The 14,427-nt window shown below is 47.8% G+C and overlaps 1 protein-coding gene across 2 annotated transcripts in view; it reads right to left on the reverse strand.

The window, feature by feature from the left end:
- Positions 1 to 264: 264 nt before the first annotated feature.
- USP31 (ubiquitin specific peptidase 31) overlaps positions 265 to 14,427 on the reverse strand; it is a 69,080-nt gene continuing 54,917 nt past the window's right edge. Inside the window, exons 13-16 of one of the 2 annotated variants that reach the window (XM_036825477.1) lie at positions 12,343 to 12,568; positions 6,853 to 7,011; positions 5,136 to 5,288; positions 265 to 3,153 (exon numbers count right to left, since the gene is read on the reverse strand). In XM_036825477.1, coding sequence (XP_036681372.1) covers positions 1,592 to 3,153; positions 5,136 to 5,288; positions 6,853 to 7,011; positions 12,343 to 12,568 — 2,100 coding nt within the window. In that variant the 3' untranslated portion in view covers positions 265 to 1,591. The remainder of the gene's footprint in view (positions 3,154 to 5,135; positions 5,289 to 6,852; positions 7,012 to 12,342; positions 12,569 to 14,427) is intronic. The other variant, XM_036825478.1, reaches the window with a different exon arrangement.

A 14,427-nucleotide genomic window follows, 5' to 3' on the forward strand; every position in this document is an offset into this window, starting at 1 on the left:
GAAGAGTCCATGATTTAAAAAAAAAAAAAAAGTTACTATGTAAAAGCATATAAACTTAGCATGCTATGTTTCACGGCAAAGTGACAAATGCTATTCAAAGAGAATCAGAACTATGACTCTCTTGACATCAAAAAAAAGTGAAAAAGAAGAAAAAAAAAAGCAAAAAATTCCAGAATACCTCCTAAAAGCCTGAAATTATATATATATATATATATATATATATATATATATATATATATATATATATATATAAAATCTTGCTTATCTTTGGATTTCTGTGAGGTTCCCTTTTTTCCTAAACAAGAAATGCAACTTGCACTGACAATGCCAGATGGAACATGCTCCATCCTGCTTGTGAGTTTCTGGGTAAGAGATTAAATCTTCAGCACAAAAAAGAAATTAATGAGTTCCTGAAAAACAGTCACAACTAAGACTGACAGGCAGGACCGGAAGTGTGCGTATAACACTTTGTCACACATCGTTCTAACATACCATCACTAACTGCTGGCATTAGGCAACTTCTTTCCTCTCCATATTACAAGATGAGGAAACAAAGGCAAGCACACACGGTGCAGCATGGAGCTTTCAACTTCTAACGTGGAAAAAACCAACACCAGAGAAGGAAAAGGGCAGATTTATGCATCCAGTTTAGAATCCATTTTTTTCCCCAGGAATCTTTCAAAGGTATTAACTGCTCTACTACATTTCAAAATCCCAATGACCTTAGCTAGCAAATTTACAAGGAAAAAAAAAAAAATTTACTACTAGTGACTGGCTTTCCAGCTATCCAATTTGCCACCTCTTAGGACATACCCCAAGGGTCAAGACAGCTTATGGTACAGACATCTTTGCAGACATGAAGGTGGTGAAAGACTTCATTTCTACCTCTAAAAACTTCTATCTGTGGCAGTAGGAGAAATGACAGCCACCCACAGGCCACCTTCTTCTTCGATCCTCTCACTGATGTGCACCCATCCTAGACTAGCTGCGTATATACCTGAGAAACATTAGTGTTAAAATATTGCCCTTTACAAAGACTGGTAGATGGGGCCAAAGTGCAGAAAGCGACAGTCTTCCCTCCGTTTGTTTCACTGTTAGTGTCACAGTTTTTAGAGCTTCTGGTGCCACATGACAATCCACACGCAGTGAGGACAAATTCCGCTCAGATGAAACCCAAGTCAAATAATTCATCCTTCTACAGAGCACACTAATGACAGCTTAACTGGTTCACAGGTTTCAAATCCCTAGTGTCCAACGAAAGTCATTAGAGTTCTCTAGGAAGAAATATGTACAATTGCTAAAGGGACCGTCCAGGGTATCGTCTGCAATTATTCCAGTTAACTTGGTATCAATGCTTTGCCTATGGCTGTTATTTGGTTCAATGGCAGAATAAGGCGATGCTTTTAACAATTTGCAATTGAATTCTACACACACACACACACACACACACACACACACACACACACACACACGTACGTCAGGCACGTGACCCAAAAAATACAAAACAAAAGCATAGAGGGCTTTGGTGGGAGGAAAGGGGTTCTAAATAAATTAACATCTTTACAGATAAAACACTTGGATTGCAGAAATATCACTGAGGTTTTTGAGAAGGCCGTGCATTGGTTTGCATGCTAGAAGGTAACTTTTTTGAGGATTTCTCAGCAGACTGCCTGCAACCAGGAGACGAGGGCACTCCAGAATCTAGCTGGGAAGACTTGGATTTGCGGGCGGAGAGCAGGGAATGTTTAGCAGAAGCAGGGTCCTTGGAGGCAAGCTGCTCTTTTCCAACTGCATTCACATTTGGCTGCTGGGAGCCTAGCGCCTGGGAGCCTTTCTCTGCCTTGTCATCCGCTGCACTCTTAGAGACGGACTTGACTGAGCTCCCGCCCACCTTCTTGGACAGCAAGGTTGTCTTGCCAAGATCCGTCGACCGCCGGGTTTCCTTCTGTCTCAAGGCTGACTTGAAGAAGGACAGCCCCTTGTCCTCCGACTTGCTGTCCCTCTTCAGACCAGCCTTCATGTTCATGCTGGGGGAGCGCAGGCTGGCCATGGAGGAGCTGCGGACGTGCTTTCCATCTCCCCTGCCGTCGCCGGCTCTGGCCTGGCTCACGCGAGGGGAACTGGGTTTGGGGCTGGAGGTGACGCTGGCTCTGTCGGAAGCCAGGCTTTGTCTGGAGCCCTCTCTGCTTAAGCTCCTGTCTGAAGTCCTGCTCTTCCCAGGAGGGAAGGGGCCCCTCAGGGCAGGGCCTGAGGCTTTTTTGGTGGATGTGGAGGAAGCACTGTCAGTGAGGGAAGAAGCTGACTTCTGCTTCTGGAGCGAAGGAGATGACACAGAGTCCTGGGATTTGGGGGAGGACTCCTTTTGGGGGGCAGGGGAGGAATGCCGTCCACTGGCCCTGGAAGAAGAATCGGCTTTGCTTCGGGAGCGGGAGGGCTTTACAGAAACTTTTACAGGAACAGGAGAAGAAGGGGATGTACTGGAAAGAGATGATTCCTGGCTGGCCAAGACTGGTCTCCCCTTCCGCAAGCTTCTGTCTGGCTCAGGAGCGCCCCTGGAGCTGGGGGATCTCCTGGCTGCGCTCTCCGATTTCTTTGCGAGGGAGCCTGGGTGGCTTGGAGGTTTCACCTCTTTGACTGGAGAGCTGTCTACAGAATCGCTCTGATCCACATAAGCAATCTGGTTATTGTTATCAAATGGACCAGATATGGGGGGCAACTGATCCTCTTGTGCTGAGCTTTTGCTCTGTGTGTCTACAACACTGGAGTTCAACTTGCGGGTGTCTGACTCGTCTTTGAACACACCTTCCATGACAGCCAGAGGGGCCCGGCCCACAACCTTGTGCTCCCGTCGACTGTGACCATCGCTTGAGTCCTGGTAACTGCTGGACAGGTTCCTCAAGCTACCAAAGCAAGAGATGGAAACCTTGTCGTCCACTGCTTCCCCGATCTTCTCCAAGGTGGAGGCAGAGGTGTGAATCGGAGAGTCCCCTGAGAAGCGGGAAGGGGAACTGGAGCGCATCTGCAGCTTAGCAGACAGGGACCAGGAAGGTCTAATGCAATTTTCATTGACGGCCAAGGGGCTGGTGACAGAAGATCTGGATGACAAGCTCTGGCGCTGGACGCTTCTCACGAACGGTCGAGTTGAGAAACCTCCTGAATGCAGCAAAGAGAGTGTCGTTAAGCTAAACCTACAAAATGTCCTTACTAGGATATCCATCTAAGATGGTAGGAAATCAAGGACGGGGTCTGGGGTCAAGGAGTAGTCGTGTGATTTTAACTCTTCTGAGCCCAGTTCCTTTACCTATAAAATATGGGCATTCTAACTTGGAGATCAGCAAACCACCTTCTTGCTCGACATCAGGGGTCAGCAGACTTTTCCTCTAAAGGCCCAGACAGTAAATATTTTAGGCTTTGTGGGCCAGCTGCTCAACTCTGCCACCCTAGTGCGAAAGCAGCCACAGGCAACGCAAACAAATGGGCGTGGCTGTGTTCCAATAAAACATTTTTTTTTTACACAAATAAAGGCAGGGGCCGTATTTGGCCTGTGGGCTATAGTTTGCTGACCCTTACAGAACTACTATGAGAATTATATAAAATCTTAAAAGTCCTGTGCCCAGCAAGGCACCTGGCACTGCACAGCTGCTCAATAAATGTGAGCTACTTCATTTACAGCTTCTTCATCTTATTAAGAACACTGGGGCCCACAGCAGTGCAGTCCTTGCCCAAGATCACACAAACAGAGGCAGAGCTAACACCAGAACCGCAACGCCTTCCCCCCAACTCAATGCCACAGGTAGGCGGGCCTGTAATCGCTGACTGTGAAAGCAATCAGTGGAAAGCCTCCAAGGAAAATATTCATAATTAGAACACTATACTCCTATTTTAAGTGACGTAAAACTTCCACAGAAAATATTCTAAATTAAATTCTCCACACACTTGATACTGTAGCTGTGGTATTAATAAAACTCTGTCTGGATGAGATCCTAAGAGATAGGCCCTGTTCTGTGGGCACCACCCAGCACCACTGCATGACGATGGTGCTGATATCGATTTCACCAACTACACTGTTTAAAAATAGACTGGGGCCAAACCATATCTAGGCTTACTGTTAAAACAACAGTGAATTCTAGGTTTAAAGGCTGTGTTGAAAATAACCTCTAAATAATAAACAAGCCAAGGTTCACTGGTCAGTTTTTCATAAAATGTCAGGAGCTACAGATAGGAGCTTCACAGTTATAACCCAAGACTCTTTTGCTACAAAAAAAGAAGCAACAGCCAGAAGCAGGGGTAGAGCTGGAGCTGCGACGGAGTTCTCGTCTGGCCTTCTTCTTCCAGCCTCCTGATCGCCCCTAGGAGCGGTTTACTAGACGCGATGGAACTGCTGACCACAGAATGAGACTTGCTGGGAGATGAGTCACCATCCTCATTATAGAAGCTGAGCTCACTCTCTCCTGCCCCTCCCAGCTCTCAGGGCCCCTGCTGCCTGACCCTCCCCACACCACCTGGGGTCCCAGGGAGAACCGAGGGCTGTTCCGCCACTACTCAAACGGCAGCTGAAGACAAAAAACCGGAGCTCAATTTTTATAAGATTTTCAAAGCTTTTATACCGTGACTATCTTCAAAATTCCTAAAAACTACCTTTATGCAAAGGCAACAGCTTTTGTTCTAGATGCTTGTGCACTCACAAGGGCACACACAGATCCCTCCAGGGGAGAGAGCGTGGTGGGAAGGCGAGAAGCTGAGCGAGAAGCTGAGCGAGTCGTGAGCCTCCACGCCGGGCCCCACACACCAGGCGGCCCTCGGCAAACCACAACCTCGCTGAGTCCCCTCACAGCTACTCTGAAGATTTCAAAAAGCACTTTGAAAAAAAGCATACATCACTGTACAGAGTAAAAAAAAAAAGTGGAAAACAACGAAGTGGAAGGAAGAAGTGCTAGGTCACAGAGGAAGAGCGAATGACCTTGTTACATAAAATGCTACTTACGATGGTGACCCACAGCCATGCGGCCCACTCGCTAAAACCCCCTGCGTGTTCTCCCACCATTTTCCTGGGACTTGGCTCCTCGACATGAGGGAGCCCGTGCTGTGTCCGTGAGTTGCCATTTTGGAAATCTGTCACCGAAACCCAGACCCACCATCATCTTCACTCCTTTCCCCAGTCATCTCCACAGACTCAGACAGCGAGGCCAGGGAGGTGCGTCTGGAGGAAGCTGCAGAGGTCACGCTGGCTTGCTTGCTCCCCGGGAGCCGGCTCACCCAGTGTTCACACAAGGAGGAACTTGTGGAGCCTGCAGGAAAGGAAGGGGGCGCCGACGTCAGGCCAGAATCCTGCCTGTGCCACACACGCCCTCACCAAGGGCTGCTGCCCGGGCGGCGGGTGACCTCACCGCCAGGTCAGCACTAACTCCCAGCCCCACGCTGTGCCCGCTCGAACGTCGCCTGTTGGGATGAAAAGGACAGACGCTCACACACGTTTGCAGTAATAAAATCCAAGTACAGGGATGGCCAAGTCCGAGTCTTAGTGCTGGCAACAGAATGGAACAGATACAATCGTTCATATATTCATCTATTCTACAAACATTTATTAAGCACTACACGCCAGGCACTGTTCTAAGCACTTGCAGGAATACTGACAGAGGAAAAAAAGCAAGCAGCAGTGTTCTGTTATCTTCTTGGCCTGTGTGGTGGAATTTTTAAATCATTTTCACAATACTAATATAAACACACACACATACATGCACACACAAGGCCACATGCCATTCTGTCCTGTGTGTTCCAGGGAGGCCCTTAAATATATATTGGAGCAACAGAAACTGCTCTGGAAATGGAGAACATGAAGCCACATGACTATCTAGAGTAGACCTCAAGAGGGTGTCATTTCTGAGCATATCTCAGACTCTGGAAAGCACTGAGGGACGGCACTAGAGCCCTGGAGTTCCCACTTTCTGGGAACTAAGAGCAGCTACGGACAGACGGCTGTACTGGCTGGGGTTTGACTCCAGCAGGGCTCACTCTGCTTCAGTGACGCTTCCTTTCAGCGGCTTCCAACTTACCCCTCGCACGCTTCAAGGGGAGCAGGGATTAATAACTGACCACACACTGCCATGTCCCAATCCTCTGTCCTATTCTCTAAACTCCAGCTCCGCGTTAGGAAGCATCCGTCCCCCTGCCTGGGCTGTGTGTGGCTGCACCAACATCACGCGTGGGCACTGGCTCCTGCATTTATTAAACACAACAGGCTAGATCCCATCGAACTAAATCCAAGCCATCTCATGTTTTTATAGCCTTCGATCCCTCCCCTAACAGAACAGGCCAATCTTAGTGGAAAAAAGAACGATTTCCAATGGTGCTTCACCCTTTACAAAAGGCTTTAATGCACATTTACCTAATCTGTTTCACACAACTACCCCATGAGGCAGGTAGGATCGGTACACCCATATTACAGATGACAAATACGTGGCTTGGGTGGGACATGCTCGAAGATAAAACCCGACCAAAAATGTGGCAAAGCCAAGTCTCAGTTCTATTTCCAGTCCCCCGACTCTGAGAGCAGTGTGCCGTGCTGCTTCTTAGCTCCCTCGCTCATTTATTTACTCCCTAAGTAAACACCACGAGCGTGCTTTGAGCCAGGCTCCACGCCTCCTCCAGGTGAACTCCTGGTTCACAGCTGCTGGCACATTCCACCCCCATTTCCTTTAACTGCAGCCATTCTGGCTTCCAGATTAAATGCAAACATGAGAATTAATCTGATCCAACCAACAGAATCATGAGACCTCCTGGAGAAGTTCTCTGGACCATCAACTACAATCTTCTGCTCTCAAAAACAACCACCCAAGAGTAGAGGGGCCTTACCTGCCACCGAGCTGTTGGCCGACCATGACGGTATAGCTGTCCGCCTCTGGTAGAAGAGGATGTACGCCGTCTGCGTGCAGACCTCGTCTTCCGACAGCTGCTGCACGTCACTGTCGTCGAAGCAGTACCAGAGGCCGTCCACCGAGTTCTTGCAGTATGCTGCCAAAAAGAGTCCACCAGTGATCAGCACCGGGGTGGCCGCACTGGCCACTCCACTTGACCCACAGACACCATGTCTTTGGCTCATATAATTAATTCAAGAACTTTTTAAGGCTGCAGATAGTAATACAGAAAGAGGTAAGAAATCCAAATTCCAAATCACACTCAGGCAAAACGTTTCAAGAAATTCCAAACTATTCCAAATGGATGAAATTCTATTTAATTTTAATTTTAGAAAACACAATATACTTCTTTAAACCAGTGGATTTCAACCAGAGATGATTTTGCCCCAGGGGACACATTTTTGACTGTCACAACTGGGGGTGGGGGTGGGGGCGTGGGGAGGGCAGGATGCTAGTGCAATCTAGTGGGTAGAGACCAGGGGCACCACTACACATCCTACCATGCGTGGGACAGTCCCCACAACAGAGAATTACCCAGCAAAAATGTTACTGTACCAGTATGGAGAAACCCTGTTTTAAGGATGCTGTAGCATTTTAGTGTTTCTTAGAGACAGAAAACAATAGAACTAGAAATAATATTAATGAGAGCAGTAGCTAACATTTGTTTAGCACTTATGTGCATCTCATTTGATCCTATGAAATTTGGTTCTGTTATCACTGCCATTTTACAGAGGCTCAGAAAGATTAACCAGCTTGCCCAAGGTCATGCAGCTGGTGAAGGGCAGGGGCCAGCTCATTACAGGATTATCTAGTCCCTGAGCTTAAAGCCTTATCCTACCCTGCCTCCCTCAGAGGTAGCACAAACGATGGCTGACGGAAGGCCCCTGGCAAACTGAGAACACTGGAGCTCATGAATGCGTGCGGCCTTCCCTCCAGTCCAAACTCTAAGCTGAGATAAAAATAAAGAGCACTGAAGTACCAGCAAGGACACAGCTCAGTGTTCATGGAACCACACCATCCTGTGAATCTATCAAGGCGTGTGATAAGCTTGATCCAGAAAGGTACACTCTTACAACACTTTCTAAAAAGACCCATTTATTGGGGTGAAAATAAACGAGTGCTAGAATATTCAGCTGAACGCTGGAACAGGCTCAGTAGGGCCCCGGGGGCAGGACACGTAAGGTCCCGAGTGGCACCAGGAGTGACTTCCTCGATAGGCCACCACCATTTCGCTAAGTATGACTCCTAGGAGACGAAAGGGACCCGGAAGAGGAAGGGCTATACCACACAGGTCCCGAAAAAGAAGAGCAGAAGAAGAACCTATGAGTGTAGGGAGGGAAGTCGTCTGCAGCTGCGGACTCACTGGAACCAGACGGCAGAGAAAGGGAGACACAAGCAGCAAATGGAGCTGGTAAAACAGCAGCTGTTTGGTCAATGGTGTCATCAGGCTTGATGGATGAATGAGCCAGCTGGTGAGGGGCTGCTACTCGGGAGTGGCAGTGGCAGTGGCAGTGGCAGTGGGAGTGGCAGTGGCAGTGGCAGTGGCAGTGGCAGTGGCAGTGGCAGTGGCAGTGGGAGGACATCTGTAGGGGGGACACGCCCAAGAGAAGGCGATGGAGCAGCCTGTACTAGCTTCAGTCTGTTTCTCCTCAGGATGGTCTGTCCTCCATCACGGTGTGGAAACTAAGGCAGCACAGGGACTCATGAATGGGTCAATGATGTATTTATAAAATAATTCTATGTGCTTTTCTTCCCAGCGCTATTTTCTGGAGTATTTCCTAGACCAGTGCTACTCAAATTGTGGCTCACAGACCGGTGCCAGTCCGTGAGATAAGCACCAAAACGAAGTAAGCATTTAAAAACATTCATAGCAATCTGATAATGTATGACATTTTTATTGTGTTTTTGCAAAAGTACTGGTTGGTTCATGGTTCATGAAGGATTGGACATTTTAAAAAAAGGTTTAAGAAATTTTTTAAAAGGTTCCTCATCACAGATGGTTTGAGAAGCACTGTTCTAGCCTCCTTACACAAGTCAGCCATACATGTACCATGTAATTATAGTTAGAACCAGTGCAAAATAAAAGAACACATTAAAATAAACACTCCAAATGAAAGCTTAAAAACAAGGTATCTTTAACTCAACAATGCTGAGGTACTTAAAATGTTCTTATCAGAAAAGCAGTGGTATGGCCTAGGCACGGGAAAGGGATAACAACGCAGAAAATACCCGAGCCCCTTGTCGGTAACAGGCCCCAGGAGGCAGGCACGAGCACTTCTGGCTCCCTCACATGGTCGCCAGGTTTGAATAAGGTTACTCACCTAAGGTCACAGAGCTAGGAATACGTGTCTAGCTTCTACCCCATACTCCTCTCACTAATTTGTACTGCCTCCAAGGCAGTTACGGGTTTCCAGGCACTTTCCAGAGTCTATGCTATACAAAGAGCAACATGACAGGTGAAAATCTGGCACTGTCCAATTTCCTGCAACAATTTCTTGCTAGAAACCACACAACACACTCACGCATATTTTCCTGAGAAACACTGTTATACACAGGAGGTTCTTTACCAAAGCTGAAGCTACATGAACACCAAGCAGTGATGCTGGCAAAGGCATTACTTCACCAGCTAATTAGTGAAATTAAATTCCCTCTAAGTCCCTTTCAGTTCTCAGAGTCCCTGAGTATATAACTCTGTGACTCCGTATCAAAGAACGCAGATATGACCGGGAATGCCACAAAAGCAAAAATCCAACTAGACACACACACTTACAAGTGGCCCCCCAAAATATAAATATAACATATGTAAGACACAATATACAGTATTAAAATTTGGCTTAAACCAAAACACGAGGTAAAACATACTTAGGCATTTAATTAACATTAACTTTGTCTTCTACGGACTTTTCAATAGATCCTCTGTCTCCCTTTTGTCCTTGCAAGTACTTCCGAGGGCAAGTAGAGGCCGTCCGAACGGCTCCACCACGAGACGCACTCCAGGTCGGGACCGTTCCTCTCACAAGTGGCTGCTGCCGGCAGCGTGCTGAGAGAACTAGACTCAGCGGGTTTCGAGAACACGAGACTGCTGTGTCCTGTCACGCTCCACGGCCCCTGTCTCCCGAGGAAGAGCAGGTTCAGAGAGTGACTGCGCTGGGCTAAGGAGGGCGTCTGCGGCCCGACAGGCTCCTTCACCGTGTTGCAGGGCTCTCAGGGCTAACTGCCGGGGAAGAGCCTCAGAGAGACTGCAACACCAACTGGCAGAGCCTACCCTCCTCTACCTCCCCCTACCTTTATGAATCACTAGCACCCTGGGGTCTTGCTGCAGAAACCACTGAACTGCAGAAACAAAAAGTCCCAGAGAAGTGTTCATGCCAAACAGGCTGAGTGAGAAGGACGCAGAAATCCGAGTCCTGGCCACCTATACAGCAGGAGGACCCTCACATCAAGTCCCCCGACACACAGATGTCCAAGCAAGAAGCCCCCAAATCTACCTGCCTCCCCAGCACGCATGCATGCCCTTAACCCAATAATTCCATTTCTGAGACTCAATCTCAAGGAAATACAGAATTAAAATACAGAAAAGGTGACTACACACAAAGATGTCCATCAGTTATCTTCAAAGTTAAAAACCAGAAACAATATATGTGTTCAACAATGGGGAATGGTTATATCACATTAGAGTTCCATCAACTGAATATTCTGTGGTCATTAAAAATAATATTTACAAAAATTAAGCATCTGTTGGGACTTTCCTGGTGGCACAGTAGTTAAGAATCCGCCTGCCAATGCAGGGGACACAGGTTCAAGCCCTGGCCCGGGAAGGTCCCACATGCCGCGGAACAGCTAAGCCCGTGCGCCACAACTACTGAGCCTGCACGCTAGAGCCCGTGAGCCACAACTACTGAGCCCACATGCCACACTACTGAAGCCCGCGTGCCTAGAGTCCGTGCTCCGCAACAAGACAAGCCACTGCAATGAGAAGCTCGTGCACTGCAACGAAGAGTAGCCCCCGCTCACCGCAACTAGAGAAAGCCTGCGTGCAGCAACGAAGACCCAACGCAGCCAAAAATTAAATAAATAAATAAATAAATTTATTTTAAAAAAAAATAAGCGTCTGCCCCATTAACCCATAAGGGCCTCACGTGTAGGCTGCAGGTTACTAATCCCAATAGCTTCTCCTGACCCTCCAGGAGGAGGGTGCTCTGACCACTCTCCTCCAGCCCCTGCTCTGTTCACACTTCAACCACAGAACCTAACACACATCCTGCTCTTTCGTTTTAAGTGTACCTACACCGCCCCAACCACTTGATTACACTCTTGGAAGACAGAGGTCGAGATCTTGTCATTTCCAGTGTGTCTCTGATGTGACACAGCCCAGTGCAAGCAAGACAGAGGAGGTGCTCCATAAAGGTTCACCTGAACAGAGCACACCAGACCAATCACAACAGTATAAAATAATGGCCAAGACTTACAGAAAAACACTGGAAGGAAACACCATATATCAAAATGTTACCTACATACAATGGGATATTATTCAGCCTTAATAAGAAAGGAAATTCTGACAGACGATACAAAGTGGGTGAATCTTGAATGCATTATGCTAAGTGAAATAAGCCAGACACAAAAGGACAAATACTGTATGATTCCACTTACATGTGGTACCTAGAGTAGGCAGATTCATAGAAAGAATGGTGGCTGCCAGGGGATGGGGGAGGAGTAAACAGGGAGTCACTGTTTAATGGATGCAGAGTTTCAATTTGGGAAGATGAAAGAAACTCGAGATGGACAGTGGTGATGGTTGCAAAAAGATATGAACGTACTTAATGACACTGAACCGTATGCTTAAAAATGGTTAAAATGGTAAATTTTGTTGTGTATATTTTATCACAGTTTCTAAAAATGTTACCATTTTTTGAGCACTAATCTCATGGGTTATTTCTGAGTGATAATCTCGTGGGTTGATGGCACTGTTCCGTCTGCCTCTCTCTAGTCTCTAAATTTCATACGATGAGCACTATTGCTTTGACAAATGAAAAAGTAAATTTAACCATACAGCAAAAAGAAAAACCCTTCCAAGTCACGTTAAAGACACTATAAAAGTGGTTCACAACCACTCCAAATAAGGGAGATGCTAGGCCCTCAAGGAAGCAGAGCGAAACCTTAAACGGGTCATGCAGGTGAGGTCAAGAAAGCAAGTCCTGGGTGAGCCAGACGATGCCACCCATCTGCACACACCATTCCCTGCTTGGGTCAGAGCCCGACCAGACAATCCAACTCAGGGCAGAGAACCAGAGGATGAAAACTGCCCTCACAGTTGGCACTCTGCCTGCTGGAAGAGAAAGCGGGGTTCTAAAGCAAAGCGACCCTGTCACAAGCAAAACACGTCGGGAGGAATCGTCAGCACAGGCGCCCGGCCTCTCGCACTGCAGACCTGTGTAGTGCCCCCCTTGCATGGTGCCGTGATGATTGCACACAGCATACAGGTCATAGATGTAGTCCTCAGGGTCCCGCCCGAGTCCGTAGGGCCGTCTCCATGGAGACCAATGGGATGGCAAACTCCAGCTGCTCTGGCTTCTCTTAACCACGTGAGGTGTCATGTCCAGGCCAGTCAGAGGGAACTTGACCATGTTCTGAAGTTTCATACGCTTGTCTCCTTCCTGTGGCAAGAAGAAAAACAAGTTCTGATGATATTTTCATGCAAGCAGATGGTAGATCAGTTTAGCGTGAAAGGCAGACCCTATCAACTGAAGTAGGGTTGAGTTACCTATCTGATGTTTCCAAAGACACATACAACACAGGGAAACAGATTAACAGTTTTATCTACCTGGAGGAACAGGTTTTAATATCACCAAAAATGGAACCAGCAAGGATAATGAGCCTTCATTGCCTTACCTGATAAAGGGTTCATCCTGAAACCTCTGTCACGAAAGAGGCATGGAAAGTAATGGAATAACAACATATGTGAAGGGAAAGCACAGTGCTGGCACAGAACAGCCATTCACAGAACAGGGCCTCTTTCCTTCCCAACTCCTCCGACAAATACGTTAACAGTTAACAGTGACTTAACTTAATATAGTCATTTAGTTGACAATCTTGGGCAATCTGTATTTCCCATTAAGCCCACTGGGAAATCCAACCATCAGTTGAGTAGATATTTACCAAATGTTTCCTGCGTCTATGGGAGCTTTAAAAAATTAATCAGGCACAGATAATGCCCATCCCAAGGAACTATGGATCTACTAAGGGAAGAAAAATGTTCCTAAGAGAAAGGTAGGATGGGTCTTGCATGGTCAGGAAGGTCAGGCTAAAGAACCTGGACCTTGTTCTGCAGTCAAGGGAGAAGCACTGAGGCTTTGAGGGAGGAGGGTATGCCATCAGAGCTGTCATTAAGTAGTGCCCAAAACATGGTAGAAAGAGAAGAGCAGTGTAGGTTACGAAACCAATGAAAAGACACTGCAACTACAACCAGTTCGGAAGTATCAGAAGTTGGAACTGGCAGGATGACAGCAAGAATGGGGAGAAGGGGACACGTACAGGAGGCAGTGGAGAGGCACAACCAGGCCGAAGAGGTGACTGCCTAGGTGACAGGGACAAGAAAGAAGAGTCAAAGATGACACTGCAGTTCTGAGTTGGGGCGCTGGAAGGGTGATGATATGTCTTCAAAAGAAACAGAAAGCAAAGGAAGCCAGTCTGTGTGTATGGAAGGAGACAGAGAAGCTGGGTCCAAACCCTCAACCGGCCGTCCCACTGCAGATCCCAATGGAAGCATACAGCTGGGACACTCAGGGCAAGTGCCCGCTCCTCACTACTACAGGAGCTGGACCCCAAACCTGTGTGTGAAAGGCCACCCTGGGGACCATGTGCGCGCCCCCGACACATTCACTTCATCGGCCAGCCCCAGACATCTCTCAAGTCTATCCAGGTCTCTCCATCTCCACTGCCCAACTCCACTGCGAGCCATCGGCCGGCCCCCCGCCCCGGTGACTGCAAAGGCCTCCTTCAGGTCTCCCTGTCTTCATCCTTTGTAGCCTCTAATTCTCCACACAGCAGCCTGAATGGTCTCTTCCAAGCACAAATTTGGTCATGCTGCTTCTCTGCTTCAGAATCCCACTCTGCCTACAAGGACTGCTTGGACGGCCAGCCCCTGCCTGCTCTTCTACCTCAACGCACGCCTTTCTCCCCCCAACCCCCCGGAGCCGCAGCCACACTGGCCTCAGCTTTCAGCCTCTTGCACATGCTCTGCACCCGCTGCTCCCTCAGCCACTATACATGTGCAGCCCTGCTCCCACCTCACCTGGTACAGGCTTCCTCCTAATCTTCCCGATCCAAACTTTCTTACGCCAGGCTCAGACTCCTCCAGCGTTTACCTCTCATTTACCTCTCTTACAAGGGGGTTGCCCAGGATAACTCTAACCTTAGGAATAGAGAGCCTCTGTGGGAAAATTGACTCACAAAGCAATACAACTCAAAGCAGATTTTCTTTGTACGTATTTATGACCCATCTCCCCAACTGTAC

Source organism: Balaenoptera musculus, chromosome 15 (assembly GCF_009873245.2).
Source record: "Balaenoptera musculus isolate JJ_BM4_2016_0621 chromosome 15, mBalMus1.pri.v3, whole genome shotgun sequence".
Classification (NCBI taxonomy): domain Eukaryota; kingdom Metazoa; phylum Chordata; class Mammalia; order Artiodactyla; family Balaenopteridae; genus Balaenoptera; species Balaenoptera musculus.